A 16,733-nucleotide genomic window follows, 5' to 3' on the forward strand; every position below is an offset into this window, starting at 1 on the left:
GCCAATAGGTGCCATAGCCTGCCCGACCTGGTCTGCCTCTAGTCCCAGTTCTCACACTCACCAGTGGGAGCAATGACCCAGCAGGCGTGCCTGCACTGCCTCCCTGCTAGGCTCACACCCCTCCCCTTGTATCTCACGTGTACTGGTGGGTTCTGCAGCCATCTCACCTTCTATCACAGTCACAGAACATAGGACTCCCACAGTCACAGGAAGCAGGCGACATACCCTAATCTTCTCAAGCCTCCCCCATTCAACAAATGAGCCAGAACATACTCCAAACGATCTGCCTCATCATTAGGGATTGGTCAGTGCTCCACCTTGGCAAGCAGAGTCCAAATACCTTAATAGAGTGAGCTAGGGGAGTGCTTCGGGGGCTTGAGTGGCCACCCTATCCCCTGCCAACTCCCTAGACCGGTCTCAAAGTCACTGGGAAGTGTTGAATTAACTCCTCCAGTTGGGCAGTACTGCAATGACTTGTGCTCTTATTGAGATGGTGTTTTCTCCCTGTGGTTGTGGGTGCTTAGCTCCAGGAAAACCATGTTCCTTCCCTCCAGCCTCCAGCTGCAGGAGTCACTGACAGAATCCTGCTTACTGCTGCAAGACTGGGTTTTCTGCCCTCCTCTGAGGCATCTGTCTGCTTTTTGTAGACTTTCCACTGCAGAGTTAGCTCCAGCTGCACCCTGTTTTCCTCTGTTTTCCTCTGTTATCTTCCTGTGGTCAGAATCAGCACGTCTTTTCCCTACCACGCCATCTTAGGTCCTCTTCTTCATTCTGTTGCACTTGTGCTCCAGAGAGAACAAGAGTTGCTGATTGATTTGTAATTAATAATTATCCTTTTGGGTAATATCCTTGGAGGGCAAGTTTCTGCTCTCAGCTACTGGAAGACTTCACATTGTTTATCAAGTATTTAGCCACTTCTTTTTAATGTTACTGATTTTTTTTCTTCCTCTTTTATTACTTTTTGCTGTCTCAGACCAATTGTTTATGTTCACCTTTTAGGTATCAGCCTGGTGGACGATATCTTTCAATGTCTCACAAGGGAATGTTTGATGATGTCTAAATTCTGAAAAAAATGTATAGAACAACTAACCAAGATCAACACATCAATTCAGTCTCCACGAACATCTGTGTGCTATACAGTTTGCTTTGTGTTCTCAGTGTAAACTTCCAGGATTATATATATATATATGTATATATATAAAAGCACTCAGATTAGTTACATCCTGATATTGATAGTTATTCTCTGAGTACAGTATCAACTTTTCTAGTAGGAATTTATTGCATAGTATTTCCTAGGTGTCTGCCTTAGAAGCACAGTTGACAGTGGAAGTATTTTATTCAAGGTAAACATCTGTATATGTTGGGAACAAGTTTGTTTCAGATCAGTTTTTTTTTTTTCCAGAGAATTATTTCAAAGGTTCAAGGAAGCCATAGTTATATTTTAAATAATAGTATATAGTTTTAATGCGAGTTAACATTTTTGCTGTTTCTAAGGGAAATGTTCAGTGTGTGTTTCCCAAAGAAATGTAAGTGAATGGGGACCTCATGAAATAACCATATTCACAATACCCATGTCTTAAGCCAAGGTTTACTTACCAGACATAACTGAATGTAAAAATATGTTTTTCAAATCTGATTGCAAATTCCCTTGGTTCTTTGCATGTGTAATTGAGGTTATATTGCAACTGATAGTGTCTTTCGCATGTATATTAGGATCAGGTGATACATTGTTCTTTCCATCTCCATAGGAATTGGATTTTGTGCTTTTGGTATTGCTTTGTAAGATTTTCATTTCAGAGAGAAATATTTAACTTTATCATGCTGCATATTTCAATGTCGATCATTCCACTCAAGAAGAAATCTTAACCATTAATGGCAAATTCTTTTGTTGTCATTTTTTATATAGCAAATAGTTCCACAAAATTCTCTTAGATGTGTATATGGCTGTTTATGCTTTTAGGAAAAAAATTCTGATATCTAAAGGTGAAAAGTAAATAATTTATTATTAACATGTAAATTATGTTTTTTTAGGAAACAACACTATGCTAAAATACATAATTTATTTGTTGAATATGCTTATTATAATTAATTTATTATTTTACCTTTATGTTTAAGCCAATGTTGGATATTATTTTTCAGACACTAGCATTTTATTTCTAAGTAAACATGCTTGCAGAGATTTTTATGTCCCTAAAATATTTGCAGCTCTCATAGGATCCACTCTACATTGAGTGGCGTTACTTGAGTTTGCCCAGGGTAGTTTCATTTTAATACCTATTATCTTATAAAAGTAACTCCTAGGTTTCACTCTTAATTATCTAAGTTGGAAGGTAAATTACATGGTCACCATAACTACATGGTTTTATATTGGTTGAAGGTAATCTTACTGTGAATCCTAAGTTGAAATTAATAAGTACTTGCAGATAAATTTTTTAAAGTTGCAGTTCTATGCAAGTGTTGAAAGGAATAGTGCATTATCCAAATCAGCTAGCCTTCGTGATCTTTTAGTTTTTATGATTTTGGAAATTAGATCCTCTTTAAAATAATTATCAATGTTTGGCTTTACTGTCAATTAAAAGTTGTATAGCATGCTTCTTTGAGCTCACTCATACGTAGACTTTTTGTATTATGCAGTGTGGTCAGAGAGTAATAGACCAGGCAGAGATCATTTCACACTGCTTGCAATTTCATGACCAACTCACAGAATACTTTGGGCAAACCGTAGAACTCTTTGGTGCCTTCATTTCATCATTTGCAGAATGAAGTTGATACTTGCCATTTACCTACCAATCTACCTCACACAACTACTGTGAGGGATTTGACTAGATGAGATTTAAAAGACAGAACAAGTTGTTAGCAGTGTCATTTTTCCTAGCAGTACTTGAAGGTATTGGAATGGGGAAACGATCATCCCAGATAGGGGTCCAATTTCTTATTACAGGAAATCTTAAAATTCCCAAAGCAAAAACTCTTTTAGAATTAATTCATCGAAGTCTGGTGAAAATAGTGGTCTGTGGGTTTACTTGGGAATATTTTTCTTAAGTATATAATGTTTATTATCAGTTTTGTCATAATAGATGCTGTTATAGTAGAAGCAGAAAAAAACTACTCAATTTTACAACAAATTCTAAGGTGTCTTATGATAAATTGGTAGAAGCATGTAAAGAAATGTTATTTCTTTTAAATTACCTTTTACAGATTTAAAAGTTGAGTTTTACAGCTACATATACTCAGCAAACAGTATAGATTCCTTTTAACTTTGAGTTATTTCCAAAATAATGTTTGGTTGGTTCAGTGACCCAGAATATGCAACCTTTTAAGTAGGACTTGTCTTACAGAATTATAAACATGATCATGTACAAAGTCTACTTCTTTGAGTAATCTTGAGTGCAGAATGCATTAATTTAACCTCTGTGAGTAGAAGTTTATTGTTTGAAAAAAAAAAGTTAATGTTTGTTGAGCTACCTTATTTAAAAACTATGGAAGATACAAGTTTTTTGTTTTGAGAAGCCTATTCAGATGTAATGTTTTTTTTTTCTTTTTTTAAGATTTACTTATTTTTCTTGGAAAGGGAGATATACAGAGAGAAGGAGAGGGAGTGAGAAATATCTTCCATCTGCTAGTTCACTCCCCCAAGTGACTGTGATGGCCAGAGCTGAGCCAATCCGAAACCAGGAACCAGGAACTTGTGAGTCTCCCAGGCTCTGCAGGGTCCCAGGGCTTTGGGCGGTCCTCTACTGCTTTTCCCAGCCACAAGCAGGGAGCTGGAAGGGAAGAAAAGCAACCAGGATACAAATGGGCACCCATATAGGATCCCAGTGCATCCAAGGCAAGGATTTAGCCCTAGGCCATTGTGCTGGGCCCAAGATGTAATGGCTTTTTTTGCAAAAAAAAAAAAAAAAAAAAAAAAAACACAACAAAACAAAACAAAAACAAAACAGTACTACAAAACTCATGAAATTTACATACAAAGTACATTTGTTGAAGAATTATTTTTGATGTCTTTTATTACATGATAAAAAATTACTGATTATAATTTTCTAAATAGTTGTTAGGTAATCATATTCAGTAAGCCAGTAATTCAGATAATCATTCCCAAAAGCAATAAGTAAGCAGTTAATTTCATGCATCATCTGTAACTTGCTAATTAACTTTTTAGTCCATAAATAACTTATTACTGATGGATAATTTTTGGAAAAAAATTCTTAAATATGAACTAAAGTATGCATCTAATTATTAAACTTTGCTCTTACCAAATAACAAAGGCTTTTAAATAATTTCATCACAAAATTTCACTTCAAAAAAATATTAAGAGCTACATGAATACACTTGAAAGTTTTTCTCATAAATGATAAGTCAGAAAATTTGACAATCTCAACATTGAGGAAAAATGTTGCCCATTGATTTGCATTTAGATTTTAGCATTTATGAGGTGCTTACTTGTTAAAGTTTTAAGCTAAATATACACTGAAACATGGATAGAAAGGACAGCCTGTGTGGTTTTTCCGAAGTATCTGTACCATATTAATGAAGGAATTTCATATATATTCAATGGCAAGCATCATTTTAAATACTTACAGAATGTTCTTGATGGTATATTGCTTACTATATTAAAAGAAAAATAAATTCTCTATTATAATTCACTGTTGAATAGGTGAGTTTTGTCCTTGTAATTTGAGTGAATCATGCCTTAAAAATTACAAGTATGAAAGTACATTTGCACTAAGCAAAAGATGTCCCTGAAAAACCTTAGCATACTTGAATCTCCACGTGTAATCGTTTGTATTATGTTAAGTTCTGAGTATTAAGTGAATGCATTTCAGGTTTTGCCTTTCCTTTCCCTTCTTACCTCACCCCTTTTACACCACCCGTAAGATTTTCTGTATAATATGATTTTTAATGTGCTAGCAATTTTTTCTTTTGTTTTGTGTGCCCAATTGTTTTTAATGAACAGAGCATTTGGAAAGGAACTGCTTCTAAGAATCCTGCTATTTGAAATAGCAGTATTACACCTAAAGTAGATACTGGACAACTAAGCAACAACTGAATGTATTTGTACCATTAGCTGGCCAGCACATGTGCTCGTAGGTCACAAACGAGGGCACTTTAGTAAATGGACTTAACACAAGGTATTCAGAACCTTGAAACCTCTTATTATAAAAAGGAATTAGTGAATTGCGTGCAACATCAACAGGCTCCTTAGATGAGTCAGAACAATGTATTGGAGTTAATGGAAGTCTTCTAATTCTGAATTCCTCCCAACCCCTTTAACTCTCCTGCCCTCAGAGACTTGAAAGATGAGGAAATTCATCTCCCTCCCGGCTGCTAGAGACAAGGCCTTCTGATCTGCCTCGCCTCAATGGCGCAGACACTGTGCACCACCCTTTTTCCTGTTGTGTCTGGAACATGATGTCCTCACTTCTGATCCTCTGACCCACCTTGTTTAGCTAAAATTTTACTTATATTTGAAAAAAGCTAATCTGTTGAGGTCAACTGAGGCCTTGCTGTAATTTTTTTAATTTGTTAGAACAGCAACACTCTTGGCTTATTTCTCTTCTCATGCATATCCTAAATGACAGTTGTTTCCAATACATACTTTGGGAAAAATTAAATCTTTTCTCCCTGAAAATCCTCTTTTGTGGTTATCTTAATCTCAAGTCATTTTGTAGAAAAATTTTACTGTACACAGTTCAGAAGAGTAGAAAAAGTGTTTCCAATGGCAGACAGATGTCCTCATAATTTGTTACACTGTACAGTACCATTTAGAATTGATATTGATGACATAACTTCTCAGCCTGCTCACCTAGCAATGGATTTCTCAATGCTGGCTAGAATCTTCCCTACTGAACATACCAAGATTGAGGAGAGAGATTATATATTTATTTTTTAAAGCAATCCAATGGATTTGTTTTTGTTTATTTTAAAAACAGTCTGAAGGATTTTTCTCATTTTAGAAAGTAGAGAATATGTGGACCTCTTTTAAATTACTATAATCCAACATATATTTATGAATTAAAGCATTGAAAAGTACAAGGGTTATACTGTTGATTATCTTCCCTTCAGATATTTAATTTTTATAAATGTTTTTATAAGTGACTCGTTGTAGTATTGCTTTTAAATAGTTTAAAATTCTCACAAGATTTGTTTCCTTAGGGCAATATTCTAAAATTCAGTATTCCTGTGTAAATTCAAGCTACTCCCCATTCCTTCAGAATCTTTTTATAGTAACAGTCCCCAAGCAAAGTGTACCAAAAGCCTGATTTTGGGGTTGCGTTAGTGAAGTATTTGTTATTTTACTTATATCTAGTTCAGGAAACAAATCTTTCAGATGTGTATCTGATGATACTTTTCCATAATGTTAATTATGTTAATTTTTGGTGCATGATGCCAAAATTATCTTTCATCAGTCATTATTACCTAATGTATAATGACAAATGTTTTCCTATTTGATGGATGGGTTATAATTTGACTGTTTTTCTCTGCAGATGCTCACTACAGTTTCAAGTCTGTGTTTAGAGAAAGTGGCAAAGTTGTTTCTGTTTGTTTTTCACAAACTCATTGACTTATAGTTCTTGCAGTTCCTTCATAGTATTTTAACTTATTGTGATGTAAGGAATCTTGAAATGCTTATGATTAGTTGTTAAAATATAGTAAAGTATGTAGCTTTGCATGAAATAAATTACATTTCTACAAATTACTAAGAGTTTTACTGATTCTGCATTGTATTTCATTTGAGAGAACTTCATTGAGAAGCAGATTTATAACTCCTTTAACTCTTAAATATTTATTAGCAGTGGTTACAAAGCAAATGTTTTTGAACAAGTAGTGAAATATGTACTGTTCTTTAGGTTCGTTTTTTATATTCTATTTGCATCTAAAATAACTAATAAAAACAGAACAAAAACCGGTGAAATTCCAAGTAGGTAGACAGTAGAGAAAAGTCAGCAAAACCAAAATTCATATATTTGAAGAGATCTGTGAAATTGATGAAATTCTAGCCAAACTAAGAAAACACCCACTGGTGAACATGAGAACCAGAACTGGGGGCGGGCCTGGTTAGGCAGTGGCACCCACCAGCATGAGTGTGGGCTGGATATTGGGATTGGTTGGGTTGGCTTGGGCTTCAATGCCTGTTGACATATTTGAGAGCTGAATGGGATGTGGGTCACACTGGATCAGTCTGCTGCACATACTGGTAAACACACACAAAAGTCAGATCTGGGATCACAATGGTCAAGGTTTATTTGGTGATCTCCCAAAAGGAACCACTGGACTCAGAATTCCAATCATGTGGAGAATTGCAGGATCTGTGGTCTGTCCATGGAATGTATGATTCAGAACTGGGTCATTTCAAGTGGCTTTGATGGAACAGTGGACGGCATACCCAGATGCACATGGAGGATACGGAAGTTCATTGGGGTCTGCAGAGGACATCGGGTGCCAGTGCATAGGAGGAAGGACAGAACAAATTGGACAATTACCCCAGCCAAGTACCAACAGCAAATATCTGGGCGAATGGAGACTATAAGGTGAACTGTGTCAGCTAACAGACTTTGGAAGGATCGATGAGATCAACAGCATTTCTTTTTTTAAGATTTGTTTATTTTTATTGGAAAGTCAGATATACAGAGAAGAGGAAAGACAGAGAGGAAGATCTGCCATTCGTTGATTTACTCCCAAAGTGGCTGCAACAGCCATAGCTGAGCCAATCTGAAGCCAGGAGCCAAGAGCCTCTTCTGGGTCTCCCATTCAAGTGCAGGGTCCCAAGGCTTTAGGCCATCCTCAACTGCTTTCCCAGGCCACAAGTAGAGAGCTGGATGGGAAGCAGGGCTGCTGAGATATTAACTGGCATTCATATGGAATGCTGGCGCATGCAAGACAAAGTCTTTAGCCACTAGGCCACTGCACCAGGCCCTCAGCATCAATTCAGAATCATCGGAACCACTCGAACAGAACCTTCAGAGCATGCTCCATATCAGGGACTCTAGGATGACAGTGGGTGGCCGTTCTCCATTCCTTGGTACTGAAGTGGTTGGGAGGCTGGGTGCAGCTTTCTCCCAGACACAGGAAGAAGAAAAGGAAAATTTGGAAACAATTCTCTCTACCACTTTTCCCTAATCCTTGACCCTTCCTACCCCAATCAACTATGTAAACATCACACACACACACACATCCATCCTTCCTTCCTTCCTCCTTTCCTTCCTTCTTTCCTTTTCTTTCTTTCTTTCTTTTTTTCTTTCTTTCTTTCTTTCTTTCTTTCTTTCTTTCTTTCTTTCTCTCTCTCTCTCTCTCTCTCTCTCTCTCTCTCCTCTCTCTTCTCTCTCTCTCTCTCTCTCTCTCTCTCTCTGTCTTCTCTTTCCTTATTTCTTATAATTTCAGCTGTTTATTTGAGGGATAGAGAAACAGCCAGGGAGTGATTTTTTCGTCCACTACTTCACTCTCCAAACATCTATAACTGACAAGATGGGCCAGGCTAACACTGGAGGGCAGATACGCATTCTGGATCTCCCACGTTGATCAGAATGACCCATGCATGTTTTTAAACCATCGCCTGCTGCGTCCCCAGGTGTACGCTAGAAGGCAGTTGGAATCAGAAGTGGAGCTAGTGTTCAAACCAGGCACTGATACGGGATGTGAAACTCCCAAGCAGCCACCAATGGCACACCAAATGTCTGCTCCAATTCTTTCATTTCCTATTTGTTTCTCCTATGCATTCTCATGAATGCTGAGGAAGCTGTATTGTGTGTGTGCATTTAGGAGTGAATCTACCGTGGCACTCCCAAGCAGCTGCCACTAGTGCACCAAATGTCTGCTCCAATTCTTTCATTTTCTATTTGCCTCTCCTGTGCATTCTCACAAATGTTGAGGAAGCTATGTTGTGTAGGTGCATTTAGGAGTGAATCTGCTCTGGTGGGTCTGCATAAGCGTTTCCTGCTGCTAATGTCCCTTGAGAGCTTCTTTGCTGATTAAACATGGAGAGAGTGTACAAAAATCTTCATAGAACTTCTCCACCATTAGCTAAGAGCATCCTGTCCTACTTGTCCAAGATTCTGTTTCCTGACTATTCAAGACAAAAGACAGTTCAGTCTCTCCATTGGCAAATGGCAAGGAATTAAGGAGCTAGAACTTGAGTGTTAGCATAACCTACCTGTGCGGTCTAAAGAACATGGGAAAAGGCCAAAAAATATTCAAGCATGTAAAGAAAAATTTTATTTTGGCATATGTTGATATGCCAAAGCAGCAAGCACTCCTGGGAACTTCTCTGGCTGGACCTGAGGGAGCCCCTGGCACTACATTGGTCTCAAAGACTTCAAGACTGATGGGAGCTATGAAGTAGGGCAAGGATATGGTCTCAGTCCTGGAGCGCCAGTCCATAATTATTGAGCAGGTGAAAAGAATGGCTGCTGTGGCTGTTGTTTCTCCAGAAAGATTCTTACCAAAAACTTGTGAGCAATAAACCTTAAGTAATGCAAGAAAGGTGAAAGTTACGTTTTTTAGGGTAACTTAATGTGAAAATGTGATTCACAAATGAGCTCTCTTTACAGTAGACATGGCTCTGAAATCCTGTGCAAAACTCATGTGTTAATGAGCAGGAGGAATGTGTCCACATCATCATGTTCCCACAGAGGTAGAGTACGGCAACTTTAGACATCCTGATGAGAGCTGGCATTGACCTGCACACTCATGCATATAAAGGTTAACTTGCTCTTTGATTACTTTACTTTCTCTTGGCTGACATTAAGGTCTGTAAAATGCTGAGGTTGATGTCAGGAAAGAGGAAATGGTGCATTCTCATAGGGGCTTCTCTTTCTCTGTGCTTCCTAACCTACATGGAATTCTGTGCTAGCTGTACTATAAAAAAAGGTTAAATGAAATCCCCATAAAGAGAAAAATAAACACCAGAAGTTAGTAGAGCTATTCCTTGGACTCCTTCTGTGTTTTTGAAGAGATAATGGATCTGGGAAAAGAATAAATGTGAAATAAACCAAATTTGACCTTATTTGTGAGGATAGCAGACCTACACACTCAAGTTATATGGAGTGGGTTTATACTGGCCAACAGGCATCAAGGGAAAATAGAGACCTAGGACTTGTTGGTGGCCAGTTTTCCAGGCTCAGGAAAGATGCCCAGTAAAGATAGAGTCTTGCCTGCCCATGTCCCACTCGCTTCACTGTAGTAGCATCTGAGAAATGACCTATGGAAGCTAGCTTTCAACATTATTGAAACAAAATACCCGAGACACCCTACCTTCACAAAGAAAAAGTTTATTTCAACTTATGATCTTGGAGGCTCACCTTTCTAAGATCTGCTGGGCCCAAGTGGTTTGGCTCCTGATGATGATGTCTTGGCTGGCAGTTTCAAGGCAGCACATGGCCTGACACACAGAACATGCTGCAACTATACAGAATTTATGAAAGTCTCCAGGATTTAATCATATGGCAGCTGTACTCTGATAACAGTCCAATTCAATCATCTCTCAAAGTCCACACGTCGAAACACTGTGGTTGAACTACAATACTATCCTCTTAGTACTATTAACATAAGCCTTTGGGGACAAAACCTTTACACAGGAGTCCATAAGTCAATACAAATGTGACATGAAGTAGCAATAGGGCCTCCATCATAGCATAAGATCAGGTCCATTGTGAAGAAACAGTGTCCAGTCTCAATAACCCATTGATTGGATGACAACAGCAGCTTAACAGATTCCATATACTCACAGAATTTCCTAATGTCGTAAGAAAACCAGCCAGATGGTCAATAGGCACAGTGCACTGGGAGTCCTGGGTCCCAGTTCACAGGAAGGGGCCAAAATATTCCCTACAAGTTAGTTTTTAAACTATAAACAGCAGGCTTGCTGGTTGCAGACACTCATAATTCTTTCAGGTCAGTAGGCTCTGAAGACTTCAAAGGCTGTGGCTGAGTCATGATTTGTTGACCGGCTTCCCAGTCTTGATGTTGTCAAAGAGCCCCATTTAAAGTTGGCAGCTTTGTGGGTCATTTTGACTAAAGGGCAGAAAGAACATCCAGGTTGGATGCATGCTGTCTTTAGAATCTGAAGAGGTCTACCAGGCTTTAGGCCTCCTATTTGTTAGTGGGTATTTCCTGGAGAAACAATTTGTTTGATTTTATCTGGAGCTCTTATTTGGAAACCCATCTAGGTGGCCTTGTTATTTAGCCACAATAGACTATTGTTACTCTTGGTGCCTGAAAGACTTTTTCATTACCCAATAAAGCTGTTGCATTGTAACAGGGTAATTTGTATCCTGAATTAACATGATAAGCAGTTCTATACTCAGTACATGTTACTGCTCTGGTTGCATCACTGTTGTGGTTGTGCAGTTCAGGTGGCAGGTAGGAGTGAGTGTGGTCCATCGCTGTGGCACAAACCCTTGGGCAGCAATGATATTCAAAATGTCAATGATCACAATGCACTCCTTGGTGGGAAATATGGCCACTGGTACTCAGAAAACAAAGGGCCTGCTCCACCAACAGATGAACATGTTGGATAACCATCTTCATCCCCACAGTCTCTGATATCATCACTTTGATTCTTTTCCTCTTTTGTCTTTTTGTCTTGGCAGTAGTCCAGAATCATTGACCTTAGGTGAGGACCTAGTAACCTTGGGACCATTTCTAACACCACCATTCAACCAGAGACATTTGGATTTGCAATATTCCTGTGTCAAATAAGCCCACGTGGCTTCAGGAGACTCCCTGGACTTTCTCCATATCTGTCATTTGTGCAGTGAGCTGAAGATGTGCGTAGAAGGGAGAATCAAAGTATAATTGAAAATTCTGAGAGAGTTTTAGCAGATCATCATTTTGACAAAGGCAAAGGTGTCCCTGAAAGCATGCCCTCAAGCTAATGTGCTGGGGAAGGCTTCATTTCTGAGGGGGCAGAGGGGGAAAGGGAAAGTGGGGGGCACTGTTTGGACATTTTTTTGAAAGAAATTTAAGTAATAGCGAAAATGTTCCACAGACAACAGAAGGAAGATGGATGACGCAACTCTCTAATCCTATCACCAAGCAACAAAGCTATTCATGTGTGAGACTCTACCTTACAAAACTCCACCCTATCACATAAAGCATTCTTAACACTGAAGAGGAAAACATCATTAAAAACTCGTTTAAAAAATGGACAAAATTAGAGAATAAGATCTGCGCACATCATACACAAATAATTCTAAAACTCATAAAAGGCATTTATCTTCACTCATATTCATATAAGTGCAAATTAAAGCTACAATATTATACCACTTGTCACCCATCAGATTGTCAACAATTTCAAAGACCTGTCTTATCTAAACAACATTTATTTATTTGAGAGGCACAGAGAAACAGAGAGGGAGAGTTCGTATTTGCTAGCTAACTTCCCAAGTGCCCACAATGGTTGGCAGTGGGTAGGACTGGGAACTGAAGGTGGGAGCTGAGAATTCAATCCAGGTTACCCACGTGAGTAGTAGGAACCCAACTACCTGAGCCTCTACTGCTGCAGAAGTTGGAATTAGGACACAGATCTGGTTACATAATCAAGGTACCATGATATTGGATGCAGCCTTCCTAACTGGTGTCTTAAGGGGCCAATCCACTTGATAGTTGCAGAGATTTGGCATACATTGTGTGTTGAGGCTGTAGGAGTACATGGTCTGACAGCATTGCTCATAAGAAAAAACAATGTGGCAAGACTTGACCAAACTACACATTTATTCATATTTGATCCCAGAATCCCCAAATCTATGTACCCTGTAGACATATTTTCAACAATATGAAAGTCCAATTCTCATTGCAACATTATTCATAATCAATTTGAAAAATATTGGAAACAACTAATCATCTACATATGAGAGATGAGCTGAAGAAGAACTGGGACAGCTTTTTATAAAACAGTGCTGTAGGTTCTAGAATGTAATTCCTTCTGTGGAAGGAGTATGTAGCACTGTCTGTGCGTCTGTATATTTCACAGGCAAAAAAACCAAAACATCAAAGAATAAAACAGAAAAGAACGAGCCTGGTTAGCCTGGCAAGTGGGTGGGAACAGGGAAAGGATTGGAAAGAAAGTGGCTGTTCTTTTCTGCACAGTTTCGACATTTAGAGCCGTATCATTGATGAACTAAGTGTAAGAATAAATCAAATAACAATAATACCAAAATGAAAGATAACCCATGTGAATTTCAACAAATATAGATCCTCAATCTAAACACAGTCATTAAAAGCTATTCTAATCACTTTAATCATAATGAAATACACATTATACAGAATTTACTATTGCAACAACTTTTAAGTGTACAGTGCCATTCAGTATACTCACATTGTTGTACAACCATCTTCATATTTATCTGTGGAGCTTGTTCATTATCCCAAACTGAAACTGTGTGCCCACTATCACCTCTTCCTCCCAGCCCCCAGTAATTGGCTTGATATGGCACAATCTCAAATATCTCTTCATTTGGTAGTTATAAGAAAGAACATATTCCTTACAATAGAGAAACCTGATGGGTAGGCACCACATCTGGTCAACACAGTCTCTCCAACTATGAAATAAGGAGACATCACATGCCTGGAACTCCTATGTCTGCTGGTACTAAGCCCCATGGAATCTTAATTGGGTTAGGGTTCATGGAGAATGTTATGGTTTCGATGTGGTTTGCTCCTATCAAAACTAGCATTGAAATTTAGTTGCCAATGTGGTTGCACTGAGAAGCAAGACCTTCAAGAGAGACCCACATTTTTCTCAAAGAGACTGGATTCATTGTTTTTGCAGGAATAAAGTAGTTTCCTAGAGCAGGTTGCTATAAAGTGGCTCTGTTATTTTGTCTACTCCCTGTCTTCTACATGCACCTGCTTGCCACCCTTGCACAACCCTGCCATGTGATGCCAGTAACTGCTATCAGACCTTCCCCAGATGCGGCTGCTGGTTCTTGGACTTATAGGTTCCAGCATTGTGAGCCCAAAGTAAGCCTCTTTTTTTAAAAAATAAATTAGTCCTTGGTGTTCTGTTGTAACAGCAGAAAACAGAGTAAGCCTCATCCTGCACGTTTGCTATCTAGGATTTGATCAAAGTGCTCAGAGTACTTACAGGCACTTCTCTTAGTCCCTTTATCTGCATTGCTGCTTTCTCATTCGTTCTTGGCATGTTTTTAGGGTTGCACTGGAGGCCTTTTCTATAGCAGACGGAGCGCAAATGTGATTCTACCCTTTCCAGAGCTGAGACAAAGAAGGGGGCAGAAATGCAAGGTGCCTTCACTTTGTACTTGGCAGATCCGGGAAAGATGCTCAATTCAGTTGGAATTACAGGCTAGGCTTACAGTTCTGTCTTTCAGATAGAGATGCGAAATTCCAGAATTAGGGCGTTAGCCCTTCAATGATGCTAGCATCTACATAGGCCCTCACAGCGGCTAGCGAAGGTGGACAAGAAAGGAGGGCCGGGGCTTAAAGAGTTTAGAGATTTTAAGCAAGTCCCTGGGAAATAAGGCATGCTACGTGTTCAACACAGCATCTAGTAGAGTTAGATGAAGTTGACTCCTATGTGACTTCTGAAGGCCTTTGCCATCCTGATTCTTCGTGTTTTCCAGGAGGGAGGGCTGGATGAAGGATTAGCTCAGTGGCCCCTCCTGCCGACTACCTGTGATTTGGTTAGGTGATGACCCAATATCCAATGGATGCGCACCAAAAGAGGAGGAGACAAAAGGGCGGGGGTGTGGGCAGACAGAAAGCCTCTCTCACCTCTTCCCAGGTCGGCTTCCAGCGCCTTTGATCCAGCCAGTGGGGCACAAAGTCCCCAGGGCTGCTGCTTGCGGAGTGAACAAGGCTGGGCACAGGATGCTGCTTCTGGGGTGCTTCCTTCTCTCTGGGGCCCTGTTCTCAGACGCCGCCAAAATCCTGACCGTGGCCACTCTGGGTGAGTGAGTGATGCAAAAATCGACGCTGGGAGATCCGGGGTTCGCGCGCTGTCCGGGCTCAGATAATTCACGCGGGACCAGGGATCATCCACGAGGCTGGTGTCCAGGGTGGTAGATGGAGGAGCTGGCCCAGATGTGGGACGGGGAGGAGCTCCTTCCGCTGAGGTGAAGAAGCTAGTTTCAGAACAGAGTTCTCTCCTTTGCCCTCTCTCCGTTCAGAACACACCCCTCGAACATGAACCAGACCCTGGCTGCCTTCCCGGAGGGCCAGGCGAGACGTGCCCCAGCTCCTTCCAGGGAGGGAGCGGTGCGTAGTAGCCTGGGGTACAACCCGTGGGGGTTGTAACTCAGGATTCCTAAAGGGCACCAGTATTAGGAGGGAGTGCGACAGGCGTCTAAGTACAGAGTGTGCCTCCATTCCTAGCAAACCCTGAGAACCAGTGGGGCTGAAATCCCTGCTCTTAACCGGGCTGCTGGAAGTCTTTGAAGCATGTGGTGTTTCAGTTTCATCTTCTTTACTTTGAACCCAAAGTGAACAGAAATCAAGGAGCAAAATATGGCAGGAGAAACGGGTCTTTCTAGGATGAGCATCTGTTCAAACTCATTGATTGGATCACGTTTAGGGAGCTTAGAGCTGGAAAGAACCATGGATCATTTAATCTAGTCCTCACTTGGATTTTTGTAAGAGGAAACGCGAGGACCAAAGAATACAATTTCTCTTTTCAAAAGCACAGCAATCTGATACTGGCACACCCATTTGCTCAGGATTGCTCATCTCTGGACAGCTTATCCCAGGGTTATCTATCTGCACACCTTCCACACTTCAGCCCTTTTTAGTGAGAATTTTTTAAAATTATTTTTTTAAATCAGAATTTTAAATTAGAATCTTTAAAACAATTAATCTCGCTCTCTTTCCCCCTCTTTCTCCTCTCTGTAAATCTACATTTCAAATAAAAACAAACATTTTTTTAAAAAAAGAAACTATGTAATTCCACTTGAAACCTATATACATTTTTTTTTCCTTCTGAATATTAGTAGCAATAAGTGAGAGATTTTCCATGCTTGTTGAGCTGGTGTGTTTTCTGACTTTCTGGAATCCTGTTCCAGAATGCTCCTGACTCACCCAGACCCATAGTGAATGGCTGCCTCTGTGGCATCCTACATCAGCAAGAATGCAGAGGGCTTGGACTCAGCGAGCTCTTGTTGCTATCAGCTGTGCATGTCTGGGTGGTAGAAATATTGACTCCTTCCCAAGGCTGTGTACTGCTTCTCTAGCTCTCCTCCCACGCATGCTCAAACACTTGGCATTGCCATGCACTTCTCCATCGTCTTCTTTGCTGCCAAGTCTCTCCAGTTCAAGCAGCTGCTTGGTGTGGGAACATGGTGTGAGAGGAAGCGTTGTTATGTTGGCACTTACACGCCACCTGTAGACTGGGTTTCTCCCTCCTTCGGATCCCCATGTTGTCCTGTGTCCCCATGTTGCTCTCACAGCTGTTTCTTGGATTCACTTTCTAGTTTCCACACTTCCATTTTCTACAGTAGCATCCATTTCAGAAGAGAAAGAGTTCAGAAATCGCCCTGATTAGTTGATCATGAGGAATCCTTCAGAAGCACAGGCCTGACATTGCACCTAACCTCCCTCCGCTAGTGTAGTTCCTTCTTCAGCTCATGGCTGTTTCCCTCAGGCCTAGAAAAAATACAGCATGTTCCTCAGCATAGAAACCCTCTCAGGAGTAAACACAGGGAAACTCCTCTCCCTGACATGGAGACTGGGAGCCGCTAGTGGGAGCTCTGAGGAAGGCCTGCCATAGACGAAGGGTTTGGACACTT

The 16,733-nt window shown here is 40.1% G+C and overlaps 2 protein-coding genes across 3 annotated transcripts in view; both read left to right on the top strand.

Annotated features, from left to right (window-relative positions):
* LMBRD2 (LMBR1 domain containing 2) overlaps positions 1–1,215 on the top strand; it is a 39,582-nt gene extending 38,367 nt beyond the window's left edge. Inside the window, exon 18 of the mRNA XM_058680228.1 lies at positions 1,000–1,215. Coding sequence (XP_058536211.1) covers positions 1,000–1,060 — 61 coding nt within the window. The 3' untranslated portion in view covers positions 1,061–1,215. The remainder of the gene's footprint in view (positions 1–999) is intronic.
* Positions 1,216–3,615: 2,400 nt separating this feature from the next.
* The window catches only part of UGT3A1 (UDP glycosyltransferase family 3 member A1), a 30,415-nt gene continuing 17,297 nt past the window's right edge, over positions 3,616–16,733 (top strand). For both annotated transcript variants that reach the window (XM_058680224.1, XM_058680225.1), the window contains exons 1-2: positions 3,616–3,688; positions 14,738–14,902. In XM_058680224.1, coding sequence (XP_058536207.1) covers positions 3,646–3,688; positions 14,738–14,902 — 208 coding nt within the window. In that variant the 5' untranslated portion in view covers positions 3,616–3,645. The remainder of the gene's footprint in view (positions 3,689–14,737; positions 14,903–16,733) is intronic.

The sequence above is a fragment of the Ochotona princeps genome, chromosome 23 (genome assembly GCF_030435755.1).
Source record: "Ochotona princeps isolate mOchPri1 chromosome 23, mOchPri1.hap1, whole genome shotgun sequence".
NCBI lineage: Eukaryota > Metazoa > Chordata > Mammalia > Lagomorpha > Ochotonidae > Ochotona > Ochotona princeps.